The following is a 17,095-nucleotide window of genomic DNA, read 5'->3' on the forward strand; positions in this document are numbered from 1 at the left end:
AGTGTAGTTTACTATCCCAACACCTTCCCTACTGTTAAGTGGACTGGAGTTGGAATAGTAAATTACGCTTTTCTAATGTTAGCACGCCATCTAGCGCAAGTCGATGTAAAGACTTGCGTTGTAATGGCATAGCGTAGTAACATCACAGTCGTTGTAACGACCGCGATGTAACTGCACGCGTTGTAATGACTCGCGTTGTTACGTCATACATCCGGACTTTAAGAAAGTGCTGATCTTGAGATATAAGTGCAGGCGCAGAGCACCAGCAAACACATGCTAAAATTAAGCGCTGTAAGCAGTGGCTTATGAGCCATGTTTACTTTCTGTAGATTTCACACCTTTCTCTTCCCCTGCAGCAAACAGAAGGTTTTTGAAGAGCTCAGGGCCAGACAATGAGCAGTCCTGTGATGTAATTGAGAAGCAGGAGGATGGGGCAGGAGATGGTCAAAGGCTGGTTAATGAACCTTCCACCTCTAGCATTTTAGAGACGTCCATGATAATGACTGTGTGTGAGATGCTGTACCTTTCTGTGTGTGTGGGAAAGCTTGCACTGCTCCTGCCCATATTGTACAAGTTCTTTGTGTTTGAGAAGCTTGCAGCCCTTATGCCTTGAATAACTCTTTTGTGTGTGTATGGGAAGATTTCACTGCTGTTGACAGGATGTGCCTTTTCTGTGTGTGTGGAATAATCTTCATCGTGGCTGCATTTGTGATACCTGTGCTTAGGTAAATCCTGAGAAAAGCTCTAATTTCACTGTACAAATAAGAAAACTATGTATTAGTCTGTTAATATTTGCTGTTACCAAACACTGACAAAGCACCAGGAACAACTTTGAAGTAACTTCTGCATTGTATTTCTGTTTGAGGTAGCCTGACAAATAAATACACAAAAATAGAAAACAGAACAAGCAAAGCACGCCTTTCCATATTAAGACATTACTGTAACACTTACTGTTCTGGGCGGGGTTTTTGGTTGATATCTGGGAGAACATGGACTTCGTGAAACGAGAGTCTGAATTTACTTAATAAAGTAATAATCCTGAAAAAGAAAGAGGAAAAAAAACGATCATCAACTTAGATAACAATTATTAATAGAGGTCCCACATGTCCGTAATTACTTCTACAGCACAGCAAAGCTTCCATCTTGGGGTTTATTGGGCATGATGGTTTTACTAAAGCTTCGATTGGCTAAGATTCAAAATGGTGGTGCTAATTGGAATACCAGAGCTTAGCTTGTTAAGAACTTAAATACAGGGGCCAAAAATTGTTCTTCGGAGTCTGCCATCAGCGCTGTCAAATGCCAGGGATGCTGAAGGCCAAGGCTGCCCAGTGTTGAGTCCACCTCATGCTGATTTCTTTCGCCACCCTACACTTTGTGTCTCTTTATCTCACGCTTGCAGGCACTTTTTCCGCTCCTACATTCTCCCTTTATCCTTATATTCCTATCTTTCTCTTCCTCCATCTTTCTTCCTTTCATGTTTTTCTCTTGCTGGGGGGTCATTTTTTGATTATGAAATAAATCTCCAAATTTAAAGCCGGTGCCCACCACTTATAACTACTGCCACTTTCCAAGCAATTTCAAATGCCAGTATGGGCTTTCTAAAACTAAACAGTGTTCTCTGCTTGACTAATGAGTCTTCGGCAAACATATCTGAAAGTGTTTGTGACACCTTGCATATTCAGAGCTTCTCTAGACACCAGCGAGTAACATTTCCTCGGTGTGAATCTTCAGGGAGTCTGGGCCCTTGGGGTCATTTCCCCTGTTGATTTAAGGCTTGCGTAGTCCTAGAATTTTTAACTGGTCGTCGTCAGTGTGTGAGTCTCCCCTCTTTCCTTTGCATCAGTGCAACACGATAGTGCAAACAGCGTGCACGCTCTGTTGCACCGCTGCAGTTTTTTGTGAAGTTCTCCGTTGCCCATGTGATTATGTCGCATTACATACATACCTTCAGTAAACACATTTCCGATTGCAGGGTTCATTCGAACCTTCGCCTGACTACAGGTGGGTGAAATTTCCAAGCGATACACACACAAAGGTTGGGTTTTTCCCGCTGAAGGAGTGAAAGTGGGACTGATCCACTGCTCAATAGACAGAAAAATTGCTCAAAGTTGCTCTTAGAACTTGAGGATGGCGCCTAATGGCTAGAGCGGTCGCCCTTGAAGCTGGGGAACCCGGTTCGAGTCTCGGCAACGGCACTCAAGATCCTGTGATTCAGGCCCGGCTCCAGGAATTTTTATTTGGGTGGGCCAAGGGGGCATTCAGGTGGGCCACTGCGGGCCCGATTTGTCTCTTATATGTCTAGTCAGGCCTGCTTCAGGGCCCTCTTTTATATCCTTAGTCTTACAAGCCCAGTAAAACACACTCTTCTCCTAATCTCTTTATAGATCTTATCACTCTCAAAAAGTGTTTTTTTCCATGTAATGTCCCTTTGATGGGAAGAGGAGGTTTCTGAGGTGGGAGAATCAGGCAAGTGACACTTCTCGGGCTCCCTTTGTGCGAGCCTTCAGGGAGAATCCCTCTTCATACCTCCTTTCACCGGACCCAGGAATCTGCAGTGCACTCACTTCCAGGCCTGATTATCCACTTTTCTACCACCCCTCTCCAGTGCACTGTATCTCACAGCCGACCTTGGGCCCCAGCCCCATATCAGCCACCATCCGGCTCCACTTACATTATTCCCGGTAAAAAACATTAGTAAAATCACTTTCAATCTTAAAACATTGAATATGGCAGTAAATATAATTAGCACGCACTTTAAAATATGTTCCACAGTTGCCCTAATGACCCGACTGCTAATTAAATAAACAAAAACAGAAAGGCCATGACCGGGCCGGCTTTAGCGCTGGTGTGAAAGTCATTTATGGCGCCACACCAATGACCTCTTTCTCCGTAGATATTTTTACTACCACCCTCCAACAGTGCCCTTCATCTCTCCGTAGCCTCTCCTCAGACTCCCTCACTAACACTCTCATCCCTCCGTAGCACCCCCCCATGACCTCCCCCTCGGATTCCCTCACTGCCACCTTCCAACAGTGCCCCTCATCTCTCCATAGCCCCTATCCCTCAAGACCTCTTCCTCGGATTCCCTCACTGCAATGCTCCACCAGTGCCCCTCATCTCTCCATAGCCCCTCCCCCTCATGACCTCCTCCTCAGACTCCCTCACTACCACCCTCCACCAGTGCACCTAATCCCTCTGTACCCCCCTTCTTCTTCACCTCCTCCTCGGACACCCTCACTGCCACCCTCCACCAGTGCCCCTCATTGCTCCATAGCCCCTCCCTCTATTGACCACCTTCTCAGATTCCCTCACTGCCACCCTCCACCAGTGCCCCTCATTGCTCCATAGCCCCTCCCTCTATTGACCTCCTTCTCAGATTCCCTCACTGCCACCCTCCACTAGCGCCCCTCATCTCTCCGTAGCCACTCTCTCATATGCATTTCATTTGTTGTGTTGTATAGCGCTACTCACAGTGCTTTAAATGGGCCGGTACTGTCCGGTAAGGAGTCCCGGCACTTTTGCATTTTGAGAAGGAGAATACCGGCACTTCTCAAGAGAAATGCTATACTTTTAATTGGAGAGTACCGGCAATTCTCAGAAACAAGCAGGTACTCTGGTACAGGTTACCTGCACTTTTATTTTTCCATTTCAAGCACTGGGTACTCATATCAGTGTAGGGTGTCAGAGTACTTTACATCACACACACATTATTCAAAGACAATGAATCACATAATCACATAAGCCAATGAGGATTACAAGGTGTAGGAATCACATGTCATCCATACTGGTGGGCGGAATATTTTAAGAGTGTTTGGTCTGGAGAAACACAAACTCAGGCTTTAGAGCGTAACCCAGTGCTTGGGGGTTGGCTTTACTGATAAAAATGTATATCTGCCCAAACACACTCTTTTTTGCAACAATAGAATAATGATAGAGTGGGGAAGTTCTAACTATATGGCAACACACACACACACACAAAGTAATCTATACCATACAGGTTTGTATGCAGCTCTTTGATGACAGTTTATAGATCACTTGCTTATGTAAGGATTTTAACTTCTAAACTGCAAATAACAAAAGGATCTTTGTGACAAAGGCAGTAACCCACCGAGCTAGGCACATAAAATACAGTTCATCTGCATTTCAAAACTATCAACAGATAAATGATTGCTCTCCAGCAGGTTCATAAATCACCAGAGGTATCTGGACATTTTTTTATTGTCTTGCATCCCTGGCGAGCCGACCTTGATAATGATAAAAAAATGTTTAAATGAAGCATACACGAAGTATGCGTCTTGCTGCGCCTTCCCTGATTTTAAAAACTCTATGTCGCAGCCTCTCTGATAAGCAGCTGCGGGGGCCAGGAAAGGTGAATCAGGACAAACAAACTTCTTTTCTCTAGCGTGGAATAGCAAAGGAAATATCCACGAAGCAGGACAGTAGGCAAAGGTTAGCCGTGCCAAAGAAAGGATACAGCCCACCTTTTTAAAAGGAGATGCATGATTGGGGCTGCCTGTGAGGAAGAGTCCAGGCCCAATCATGCAACTCCCAGGACGAAAAACCTCGTTCGAAGGAACGTTTTAAATTACAGTGACCATTTTCTATTGGCCTTCGTGCTGTCACTGCCAGGGCCAAGGCTCATGTTTGGGCCAGGCTCATGTTTGGGTGGGCGTGGCCCACCCGCTAGAACCGGGCCTGCTGTGATTCTCGGCAAATCTCTATCTCCCCGTGCCTACCAAAAATGAATGTGTCAGTCTGTAACGCAACTGGTGCTCGCGTAAAGCGCTCTGATACCCGATGTCTCGGGTCTTGTTCGCGCTATATACAACTCTAAGGAAAAAAGGGAGGGACAATGTATTTATAGTAATGCTAAGCGCATGCTGCCTGGACCAATGGCTTCAAAGTAACATCCCTAGCAGGGAAGTCTGCGTGCCCCACCTGCCTTCAGGGTCCTTCTGGCACTCCCGCAGGAAAGTCCCAAACACAGACTCCCCTGATGGGAAAGGCACTTTGGTGAGCACTTAACTTGACGTAATTACCATCACTGTGATTAGATTGGGTGCAGCCTGGCAGGGTTGGACTGAACAAGAATTCCTCATTGTGAGGAACGAGACCTTCCTGCTCCGCAGGGCAATTCATCTGCGTTTCTCCTTTTTCCGGTCAGTGGCGGGTGGAGGTGAAAACAGCAGAATCAATTACCCTCACTGTTACGTCCTCTAGCCGTGAAATTAAAAAAAAAGATTCTGCCCAGCCTTACACCTCACAGCGTCTTACGTTTGCTTCTGAATGGAGCAGAGAAGCACCGCCTTGGGAGAAGGCACTGATCTGGATGGATGTCATCATTGGGTTGTGAGCACCGGTGTACATATTCTGCAAGGGAGCAGCATCCCGCTGCCAAAGCCGCCAGTCCCAGGGAAGCCCCTACATTGAGTGCTCAGTGTGGGGACCACACCAGTGGACTAACAAAACGTGAGGAGCCCCCCTGAAAACTACATGGAGGCCCCCCTGGGGCCCAGTTTGGAGCCCTCAGACCAGGGGCCAGCCACCTGTGCACAGTGCCGGAGGGGGCCTCCTGGAGCGTGTCCCCTCTCCCCATCACCTCTCCTCGCACCACTGGACCACACCAAACCGAGCATCATTTCACGTCCCAGAAATGTCTGCCTCCCGTGAGGGTGGGCAGCAATGGCCTCTCTTTCAGCAACCTGTCCCGCTGCTCTATGCTACTATAGCAGCCTTTCAATATCAAGTTCATTGTAATTTCATCGCAATCTCATAATATAGTGTTTTGCGTCCACAGTGGCATAGCCAGTGTGTCATGGACCCTACTGCAAAGAAGGAAATGTGACCTATGCCCTTTGTTTGAACTGCAAAATACAACAATAATCAGGGATTAGTGGGCCCTGCAGGCCTCTGGGCCCCGGTGCCACTGCACCTAGTGCATCAATTGAAGCGACGCCTCTGTGCGTCTACAGCTCCTTGTAAATGTGTGGGCTCTTCCGCGACTGATGGCTCCGCATCAGAGGGGGAGAGGGGGCTGGGAGGAGGCTGCTACTTTGCAGAACAAGTATGTTGCTATTTCTTGTTCATATTATTCATATGCATTCAAATCAGGGCTTCCCACCAATGGTAATACAGATTGAGGAAATGATGTGGCAGGATAATCTTAGCTAGTAAGGAGGGAAGGGGTTTTCTGCACTTGCAGCCAGACATTTCCTTAGCTTGGACACTCTGCAGTGCAAACGAGAAGGCTTTTCAACTGCTGATATGAGGAACTGAAAATGTATTTATACTACTGCACTTCCCACTTGCAACTGCTTTGTCTGGGGCCGCTCGGCTGTTCTCTGATCACCTGATCATCTCTAATGGTATCAACAGCCTCACCGATGAATCCAAAAGTTACATCCTTAATGCCATTACTGATGCCATCGCATCTAAGGAAGCATCTCCAAAGCAGGAGGAGCTATTGAACTGAGATGTGCCATGTAAACAGCCCAGTACTCATTTGATTTTTGTACAAAACATATTATAGCCCCAGCATTTGTCCTCCAGACTCGAATGTGAGAGTAAAACGTCACGCATTCAGTCATGGTAAGTGTCTCACCTTCTCAATTGGTGCAGAGAATATCCCACCATATGTATTCTACACACACATCGCAAGCATAATACTTCGATTACACCGTTGTAAGATGTACTTTATGTCAATGTGTCTCTCAACATACAGAGTCCACCACTGAGCTTGAAACTTATCAGTGTTGTGAGTGATACATCTCGCCTGTATTTATCATTCAACATTTTATTGTTTACTGGTCTGTTAGACCGGTCAGCTTAAGGGTGGTCTTTCCCCAATGTTTTGCCCTCAGTTCTGGCTCTTTAAGGCTCCTTTCATGAGCCAAAAGCTCTAAAGCAAATTTCCTCGCTCCCCTGAGCTTGGCCATCAGTGGTTGGAGCTCTCTATCATTCTTCCATTCCGCCAGTTCCTCTGGGGACAGGCCATGTGATGAAACACTGCTTCCTGCTCTGGCAGGGAGTTCCAATGCAGGGGAAAGGCACTCCCTCTCCCCTGGAGACCTGATTTCAGGGCTGATATCCAGATCCTGATCTTGCGCCTCCTCATCATCCTCATCCTCTTTCTCCTCTGTGGTTGTCAGTGACTGGTGGACCTTCCACCAGGTCATCAGAGCTTTCAGCACCTCCAACGTCTTGGTACGCTTCTTGGTGGGGATCCCCCTTTCCTGGCAGAGCTGCTTGAGCTCAGCTACAGTATAACTTTCCAAGTTGGCCAGCTCAAACTCCATCACTGCATGTATGGTCACATACAGTCAGGTAGCAAGGAGAGTAGATTTGGGGAAAACAGCCAATCAGGGAGAATTTGAAAACTTGAAATGGTCTTACATTATCTATGTGGGGTGGTCTTAGAACACAAAATTACTGTAAGGCACTGCACAAACACAAGTCCAAATCCTCACCGCTGAACACCAATGCAAGAAATTGGGCTGTTGGTTGAGGGAGGTGAAACCCTTCTCAAGCAACAACCACAATTCTTCTCAGGATGAAGTCATAAGCAAACCTTAAATTAACCTGTGCTCAAATCTCGGGTAGCTTGGTACAGAGCAGGCAAGCTTAACTTAGAGGCAATGTGTAAAGTATTTCTGCAACATTTCAAAGAGTAACACAGAAGGAGCCCACAACAGAGTTAGAAAAATAGGGTATTTTTAATAAATAAACCAAGACCAAAATGACAAAAAGTTAATTAGTAGAACTGGAGATATTACATTTTTAAGATTTTAGTGAAACTAGCACCAAAGGGCGTAAAGCGCCAACTTTGGATATCTGATCGCGCCAGACCAAGACAAAGTCACAAGTTCAGGCCAACTGCGATGGAGCGCAGGCCGGCTAAAGGGACCCAGTTAGGCCCACTGCAGAGAAAATCTTAAGTCCTGGTTTGCAGAACGTTGTGAGGATCCATGTCGAAAATGCAATGCAGAGCTGAAACGATGCATCGGTTTAGATATGTTGCAAGACTGCGGCGCAAGGTCCTGCAACGGCGTCAATGATCCCATTGACAAGAGCTTGTGATGTGAAGTCTGGCGGTGAGGGTGTGTCGTACAGACAGGGTGATGCATCAGTTCAGAGGAGCTGCGAAGCTGCGAAGTAGAGTCCGGCATCATCGTCGAGGCTGCCATCGAGGGATGCGAGGACATGTGCTGGGGATGCGTCGTGCAGTGGAGCTTTCGCCATGGCAATGGGCTGCAATGTGATGCAGGGTTTTGTGGCGGATCCAATACACGCAGTAGTGGTGATGCACTAGTTCTGCTCAGGGTGGCGCTATGCAGGAGAGGAGATGGGTCAGTTCCGCTGGATTCACAGGGCTGGCAGAGCACCTTGGGCCCACTTCCAAGGGTCCAGAATGGCAGTGGTACCACTTGGCAGGGTATACTCACAGATGCCAGAGTCCAGGTGCTGGCACCAGGTTGTTGGAACCTTCTTTCTCCGTGGCTCAAGTCAGGAGGCCAAGCACACAGCCCTTGGAGTCACTCTGAGGTTCTGGGTTCAAGAGGTGCAGTGTGTTGGTTCTGAGCTATAACCCGTCCGATTCCCTCCAAATAGAGTAGACGGTATGAATGTGGTGTACTTGCGGTGGACTTGTCAACATTCTTGTTTTTTCTTCCCTTATCGATGACCTGTCTCATGGCTGCATGCTGGAACATGCCTTTCCAAAATCACTGCGAGGTTAGCAGTGCAGCCTTCATACTGTCTCCACTTGCAAGGTTGCAGCAGGTCTAATTGGACTTCTGGGTTGTATGAGTATTCAAACCCATGTCCAATGACCTAACGCTGCTTTGTCTTGAGTTCCGGATCCAGGAAGCCATGATTCCACCCTCCGGGAACATTTCGGAAGTTCACTGGTGCAAACGTCTTGTACAGAGCACTCGCTCTGTTTTCAGAGGTATCACTTTGGCGGCAATTTACCAGACGCATTCTGTTTAACTCCCGGCTACCTTCTTCACATGCGCTCGGAGTGCGTAGCAGCAAGGAACTGCTCTCCAGTCTCCTCACTGTGAGTAAGAGCACTTGGAGTGCTTAATGGGGTAATTGACACCTGTGCTTGGAGTGCTTAATTATGGTTAATTTCACCCATACTTGGAGTGCTTGATTTTGGTTCTGTACACCTGCACATGGAGAGCTCGATTTTGGTTTTGTACACCCGTGCTGGGAGCTCTTGATTTTGAATATTGACACCCACTCTTCAAGTACTTGATTTTGAGCATTGACAACCATGCTTTGAGTGTTGTATTTGGGTAGTTGTCTACTCGTGCTTGGCGCGCTTACCTAGGTATTGGTAGCATGTGTCTGAAGTGCATCCTTTTGGCTAATCTAGTACGTGCAGGGAGCACTTTCTTTTGCTCATGTGACCCGCGCTTGGAGTGCTATCTTAGATATATAAACATGCGCATGGAGCGCCTCTTCCTTTTCTGATTTTGATTCATCCATATTACTTTTCCGAGTTCCAAAAGCACACAGAGCACACAACAACAGGAGGAGACACTCAGTGAAGCTAACAGTATCTATCTTGTGGTTTCCTGGATTATGTGATACTACTCTTATGTTGCTCTCTCACGGTGTTGAAGGTGTGCGTGTGTGCGCATGGACACAGCATATCATCATACCATTAAACAGGTGTTTATTTAAATTATAGGATTCTTCATTCTGAGTGGTTTAAGACACTTGTTTCCTCTGTTGCCTCAACCTGTAATCAACCATTCACCCTAAACGTGTCCCTCCTTTGCAGGTAGACATCAGAAACTAGGGGTGGGTAGGACTCCACGGGAAGCCTATATGCTTCCATAGTTCCTGACCTTGTCCTTCTCTCTTTAAGGTGCTGCCACACGCTCCTTGAAAGAATATTACTCAAGAAACTTCAGGACCCCCCCCCCCCGTGCCCTAGCCTTCTTCCTTGTCCAGTTGAGACACATTACAAATAAGAGGAAAGGGACTGTGGAGTTGGTTCTATTCGTCTCTGCGAGGCCACACTGTGACCTTAAGGTGAGGTTTGAAGTGGTCTGAAATGCAGGTCCATTCCTTGTCACCCAGGCAAAAGGGCTGCAGTTCAGCACAGCAAGGCGGTTCTCTGGCAGGGCAGCAGTTCAGCAGAGTGGCAACCCTTTAGCAGCACAGCAGTCCTTCTTCCTGGCAGAGTATCCAGAGGTCCAGAAGTGTACTCCAATCATGGTGTATGCGGTCCAGTATTTATACCCAGTTGTGCCTTTGAGGTTGGGGAGAAGCTTCTAAAAGTTTCCCTTTGAAGTCCCCAGGCATCCTGCCTTTCCTGTCCTGGATCTAGTCTAACTACAGGGGATATGCAGCCCTTTGTGTGGAGGCAGAACATAGCCTTTTCAAGTGTAGGTGGGGCTGTGCCTAGGTCCTCGCTCCCATCCTGCCACTGATGGCACATCTAAGCTCGCTGTTGTGTGTGGCTGTCTAAGAGGAATACACAAAGCTCAACTGTCAGCTACACCCAGTCATGTGACCCCCAGTACAGGCTACATGCACTACAAGGCTATGGCAGGAAACTAAAACTTTCTAAATGTGGCATTTTAAAAACTGAAATTTAAAATCTTACTTCATCACAAGTTAGGATTTTTCATTACAATTCCAAAGACACCAAACATGAACAGGGAACCTGCTCCCATTTGGAAAGTGCAGCTTTTTAAATGTAATAAGGTAACTCCAATGTTAGTCTATGGAAGAGGTAGACCTTGCGATAATGAAACAAATGTAGGAGTTTTTCCATTGCCAGGACATGTAAAACTTAAAAGTACATGTCTAACATTTTAAATACACTGACCCCTGCCCTTTGGGCTATCCAGGGCCACCCCTAGGGGAGACTTATATGTTTTAAAAAGTAAGGATTGGGCCTGACAAAAGGCTTATTTTTCCAGGTCAATATGGCAGTCTTAAAAACTATATATTTAGGCTGCAATGGCAGGCCTAAGGCATGTTTAATGGGCTACTTAGGTAGGTGGCCCAATTAGTGCTGCAGACCCACTAGTAGCATTTCATTTATAGGTCCTGGGAACACATAGTACCCCTTTCCCAGGGACTTATAAGTACATTAAATATGCCAATTGGGTATACGCCAATGTTACTATGTTTCAAGGAGTGAGCACATGCACTTTAGAACTGGTTAGCAGTGGTGAAGTGCTCAGAGTCCTAAGACCAGCAAAAATGGAGAAGGAAAGCAAAATGTTGGGGGAAGACAACCCTAAGGCTGACTAGTCTAACAAGGTCATTACATAATCATGTCACTGATGAAGCACCCGAAAGGTGCCAAATGCACTGAGCGTAAACTTATTTTGTCCTTTAATGCCCAAAATATTAAAAATTATATAGAATGAAACAATATAAAAATGAGTGTTGGCGGAGAACTTGAGCCAGTCAGCATGTGGGTGCAAGAAGCAAATCTGGATGGGGTCCCCAAGGCCACTAGCGGCTCAGGAAGGGGGGCCGTGCAGCCCACTCACCATAAAATAGAAAACAGCCCCAGGGAAAGGGGTGGGCCCATATGGGCTCGAAGAGGGGGGGCCGCATGCCCCCCCCCAAAATACGCCACCCCTCATGCAAGGGACCAAGATAAGCGGGTAATACCCCATAAGCTAAGAAGTGTAAAGACTAATGTTGCATGGGACTGGCACCCAAGAACATGTGCAGCACGAGAAAACAACACATGTGCAGCACAGTGTGGCAAACGCACACATTACGTTATGTTACATGGGACTAGCACCCAAGAACATTCCCAAAAAGCACAGAAGTTCTATGCACTTCGGCTAGAGTGCAAGGCCCTCCTATGGTTGATTTTATTACTGCATTTTGCGGGCTGAAAAATTATGATAGAAATGCAACATTTTAAACTAAAATAAACACTGAAATTCACCAGTTATATTTATCTCTAGGAACTATAACTTGTGCCCTAAAGTAACTATAACTTGCACCCTCGCCATACACTGCTAAGTATCCCACACATTACATCCCTCATGACATGATCATCATTGATAACATGACTGTAACATATGAAATGACAACACTGATGACAAGACTGTGCATGGCACGGGTGCAAGTTATAGTTACTTTAGGGCACAAGTTATAGTTGCTAGAGATAATTATAACTGGTGAATGTTAGTGTGTTTTTTACTTTAAACATCATGTTATCACTGAAATTTTCACCTAACTAGAATAGTATTGTTCCCTTTGGTTTTTCCCCAGAATTTCTAGGTTTTTTCCAATCTAAAGTAAGATATAATTACAATTGTTAACTATAACATCACTTTAACCTTATGTTAAGAGAGAGAAAAAGAGAGTGAGTGAGTGAGTGTGTGTGTGTGAGTGAGTGAGTGAGTGAGTGAGTGAGTGAGTGAGTGAGTGAGTGTGAGTGAGTGAGTGAGTGTGAGTGAGTGAGTGTGAGTGAGTGAGTGAGTGAGTGTGAGTGTGAGTGAGTGAGTGTGAGTGAGATTGAGTGAGATTGAGTGTGCATGTGCGTGTGTGTGTGTGTGTGTGTGTCTGTCTGTCTGTCTGTCTGTCTGTCTACCTTTATAGGCAGTAATGGAAGAGTCTGGTGATGAGGAGCAGAAACACTTTAATAACCTTTTCTGAGAGCTTATACCCTATACGACATAGGTTCATGCTACAGAAAAATAAATTTATTTCACCAAGAGAAAATGTAAGTTAGGGAGTGGACTCAGCATTTTTTCTTACACCAATCCAGATCCCAGTATCCTTGAAAAAAGCATTTACAAAGTAACTGACTTATTGTATTTCTGAGTGAGTTGATACAATGCACAACAAGAATCAGGCTCTTGATCATCAGTAAATTCATCATCCTGTGATACATTTGTTTTTTATTAAGAAGGGGATACAGTTACACAGAACTGTCACTTCTTGGGTGGACACTTACGCCTTCCTTTCCTCGTCCATTCTGTTGATCTGCCCACCTACGAATACCCGGATTTTGCACTTTCCCCACCTCTTCTTACGACTGAGGAGGTATGGAATCAGGAGGGTCATACCTGGCAGAGAACAAAAAGGTGTTAGATTATATACAATTTCATATGCTGAAGAGCTGAAACTCTGTAAATATGTTATCAGTTGTCACACAGCACAATTTCCCATTCCTTGAATGTCGGAGAGGCTATTTTGAATCTGGTGAGAGTGCTTATATTGAAGTTTGTGTACACATTGCTATGAAACATTAAATCACAACACATTGACATTTTCTACTTTTGAAAAGGCACCAAAGTATTCACCGCTATGCACTCATATCATAGCAGGAGTTTGTAAGCAGCACCTGATCAATTTGCTTTCTCTAGATATAAAGCTCTCATAGTAATAAAACATAGTGGTGCAATTCGTGGTATACCTCTGCTAACTACTCAGCCTTCATATTGCTTAGGAATCAGCTGTGAAAGCTGGTCCTACGCATTTAAATGGTTGCCACAGATATTCCTATGATGCAAAAGGTAGACATTGTGGTTAAACCTTTTGGCATCCAGATTGTCACCTATGCTGACGACACACAGTTGATCGTTTCCCTTAAACATTCCAATTATTCGGACACCAACTTGGCCGAATGTTTGGAAAGGGTCTCCGCATGGATGGAAGGCTCCTTTCTAAAACTCAATGGGGCAAAAACGGAGCTGATGTTTCTGGGCAAAACCCCCATCTTTAACACCTGCTCATTCTGACCTGGGGGCCTGGACATCATGACGTCCCCCAAAGATCAGATTAAAAGCCTTGGTGTTTGGCTGGACCATAATTTAAACTTTAATGAGCAAGCTCGGAAGGTGGCAGGTACTGGTTATGGGATCTTGAAGATGGTAAGGAAAATCCTCCCCCTGCTGCCCTTCATTGCTAGGAGACTGTTGGTGCAGGCCCTCATTCTTTCTTGGCTTGACTACGCCAGCATGCTTTACTTAGGATCCCCGAGGTCAACGATAAAAAAACTACAGACCGTTCAAAACTGTGCAGCATGCCTTCTTATGCAGATCACTAATTGGGAATCTGCAAGGTCGTCCATCGCCTCTCTCCATAGGCTCCCGGTCACGGAGAGAGTCCAATTTAAAGCTCTGTGCATTGCCCATAAGACTTTATGGTGCAAGGGTCCACCGATTCTCCAATCCATCATCTCTTCCTACTGTCCCAATAGGTCCTTGCGTTCAGGGAATAAACATCTGGCTGTTGTTCCCAGGATAAATAGAGCTCGGTGTGGGGTGCATGTTTTCATACAATGCAACGAAATGTTGGAATCAGCTACCCAATCCTATCCGTTTGGTGGACAACTATTTATCCTTCCGGAAACTCCTTAAGACCTTCCTGTTCCCTTAACATCTAACTGCTGTAATGTGATGAGATCTCTCCTAGCGCTGGGAGGTCTTCCGGTAGCCATGTGCTCTATAAATGTAAATTCAATTCAATTCAATGTGGGCAACAAAAACTATTGGTAGACACCTAAGAGAAATCCCAGTCTGTAGTAGTTTTGATCCTCATCTTGCAGGAGAAAAACATCAACACTGAGATAGGTTATATCATCTAAAAATGAGGTTACAGTGCAATCATCCTACAAAAGACACAAGTGAATAACATGCCCACATGACCAACCATGAGTAAAACACAAAACCGCAGGCCGAAGATGGCAAGGTGTATTCTAAATAATACAACCAGCATAAAACCTTCCATTGATAGACAATTTGAATCCCAGCTTGTATTGCTATCTGATAAATTCAAGTATATTTTCAAATTTAAAGTGTTCCACTCAAAACGGCAAATATTATAATTATAAACCTTACAGCTAACAGCACTTTTACAAAAAACTAAAATGATATCTTCTGGATGACTAAAGGCTATGCTCAATCTAATGTTATTGAAAAAGATGCTATGAATGCCCAGCAAGGTTTCTTGGCTCCAGGGTGCCTAAAACGTATTTATTTATGCATTTTTATATAGTTTGAGCTTTACCCTGAGCACTTTACAAAAGAACGAAGTAAATTACATAAGGTATGGGAGTAGCATGGAAGTAGGTGCAACTACTTATAGGTCCGCATGGTGAAAGTTACATAATAACAAGTTACAGATACATTCAAGATTATAAGATACTAAAAGGTGGCACGAATAAGGTGATACAAGTACAGAACACATCTTTACAAAAATTGAGCACTCATGAGTGACATGTGGCAGTGAGGGTCAGGAACTGGGATGAGGTGAATTAATCATAGAATTGTCTTTGGAAGAGAAGAGTTTTATGCTCTGTTTTGAAAGTGTGGAAGGAGGTGGTGGTCCGAAAGATTGGAGGAAACGAGTTCTTAATTCTAGTCGCACTGCCTGAGAAGGATTGCACCATGAGTCGTTCCTTTTTGAAAGTTGGAGTTTCGAGCCAAAAACTGTCATCATTGTGAGAAGGTTTAGAGCCGCCCAATATTTTGAGTTTGTTGGCCAGGTAGCGAGGAATGGAGGTGTGTAGGCTTTATGGGTGATGCAGGCAGTCTTGTACATTGACCTGGCTTCAATGGGAAGCCAGCGAAGAGAAATCAGTATAGGTGTGGTATGATCATTTCTTTTGGCTCCATAGATAAAACGTGCCGGTGAATGAAGTATGGATTTTAGATGGGATAGGTGTGATTTGGGGAGGCCAGCAAAGAGAGAGTTGCAGTTGTCCAGTCTGGAAAAAACCAAAGATAGGAGCAGAGTTTTCAGGTCTTGCTCTGGAATGAAACTTGGTAGTTGGTAGAGTGTGTTCCTGGCCATGGTGTTGGTTTAGGAATGTAAGTTGAGTCTTTTGTCTAGGATGACACCTAGGCATTTGATGCTATCAACAATAGTGGGTTTGTTGTTAAGAATGTTCAGATTATCCATCTATGATTGAACAGGAGGGGGAAAGTTTGAGGTAGAGAGAAGAAGGAATTCAGTTTTTGAGCGATTTCGAATTAGATGATGAGATGTTATCCAATCTTGGATGGAGTTGAGGGTGGTGTTGAAGAATGAAATGTGTGCAGATGACACCTTTAGGTAGAGTTGAGTGTCATCAGCATTGAGGTGATAATGGATCCGGACATTTTTAGAAGGTATCCCAGCAGTTCCGTGTAAAGATTGAAGAAGGTGAGCGAAAGGATCAAATTTTGAGGGATGCGTTGATCCACAGCCTGTGATGTAGTCAGGCAGTTTGCTATTTTGATCATCTGAGATATACCTGAGAGGTATGATTCAAACCATTTCAGCACTGTGCCTTCAAAGCCCATTCTTTATTTTAATATGTTCAGAAGAGTTTTATGGTTAACAGTGTCAAAGGAAGCAGACAGATCCAGAAGGATCAGGAGACAGGAATTGCCTGAGTCGAGTACCCGCAGGGCATCATCGATAACTTATAGTAGGGCTGTTTCAGTGCCGCAGCCTAGATTGAAGCCGGATTGGAATTCCTCAAGAAGGTTGTTGTCCTTGATATGCTGAGACAGCTGTTACACTGCAAAATTTTCTGTGATTTTAGAAAGGAAATGGAGGTTGGTGATAGGGCAGAAGTTGTTAATGCCCTTCACATCAGCAGAAGGTTTCTTTAGAAGTGGGGTAACCTGACCTGTTTTGAGGGCAACAGGAAGGGAGCCTTGGTTGAGGGTTAGCAAGGCTAGTCCAGTAGGGAAGTGTGTAGATGTAAAAGTGAACTGCAATGTCGCTAGGGACAGGATCAATTGAATGGTTAGAAGGCTTTGTAAAATAATGTTAGCCAAGTGACTGCCAAAGTAAATTTTAAAACTGCCAAATTAAGTCATAGTGTGGCATAAAAAAATCACTTTCCAAGGAGAAGCTTAAAACACAACCACACATCCAAGATGCTTTAAAGTGAGACATAGCTAAAAAATGCAACCTGAATGAGCTTAAAAGGATTAGCAGTGCGCTACTGCCGAACTGTGTAAGGTCATGAATACAAGTTGGAGTCCCATTCGAGAGCTTGGAAGATCTCCAGCAACTCAAAGTTGCATGGACCCTGCTGCAGTGTTTCCTGAATGCAAGGTTTTATGCTGTACATTTGCTCAAGGCTAGGGGTCAGCCTGATGCA

At 45.1% G+C, this 17,095-nt stretch overlaps 1 protein-coding gene across 2 annotated transcripts in view; it reads right to left on the bottom strand.

Annotated features, from left to right (window-relative positions):
• SLC12A3 (solute carrier family 12 member 3) overlaps positions 1-17,095 on the bottom strand; it is a 297,158-nt gene that overhangs the window by 39,440 nt on the left and 240,623 nt on the right. For both annotated transcript variants that reach the window (XM_085637358.1, XM_085637357.1), the window contains exons 22-23: positions 12,950-13,061; positions 952-1,038 (exon numbers count right to left, since the gene is read on the bottom strand). In XM_085637358.1, coding sequence (XP_085493484.1) covers positions 952-1,038; positions 12,950-13,061 — 199 coding nt within the window. The remainder of the gene's footprint in view (positions 1-951; positions 1,039-12,949; positions 13,062-17,095) is intronic.

The sequence above is a fragment of the Triturus cristatus genome, chromosome 12, assembly GCF_964204655.1.
Source record: "Triturus cristatus chromosome 12, aTriCri1.1, whole genome shotgun sequence".
Classification (NCBI taxonomy): domain Eukaryota; kingdom Metazoa; phylum Chordata; class Amphibia; order Caudata; family Salamandridae; genus Triturus; species Triturus cristatus.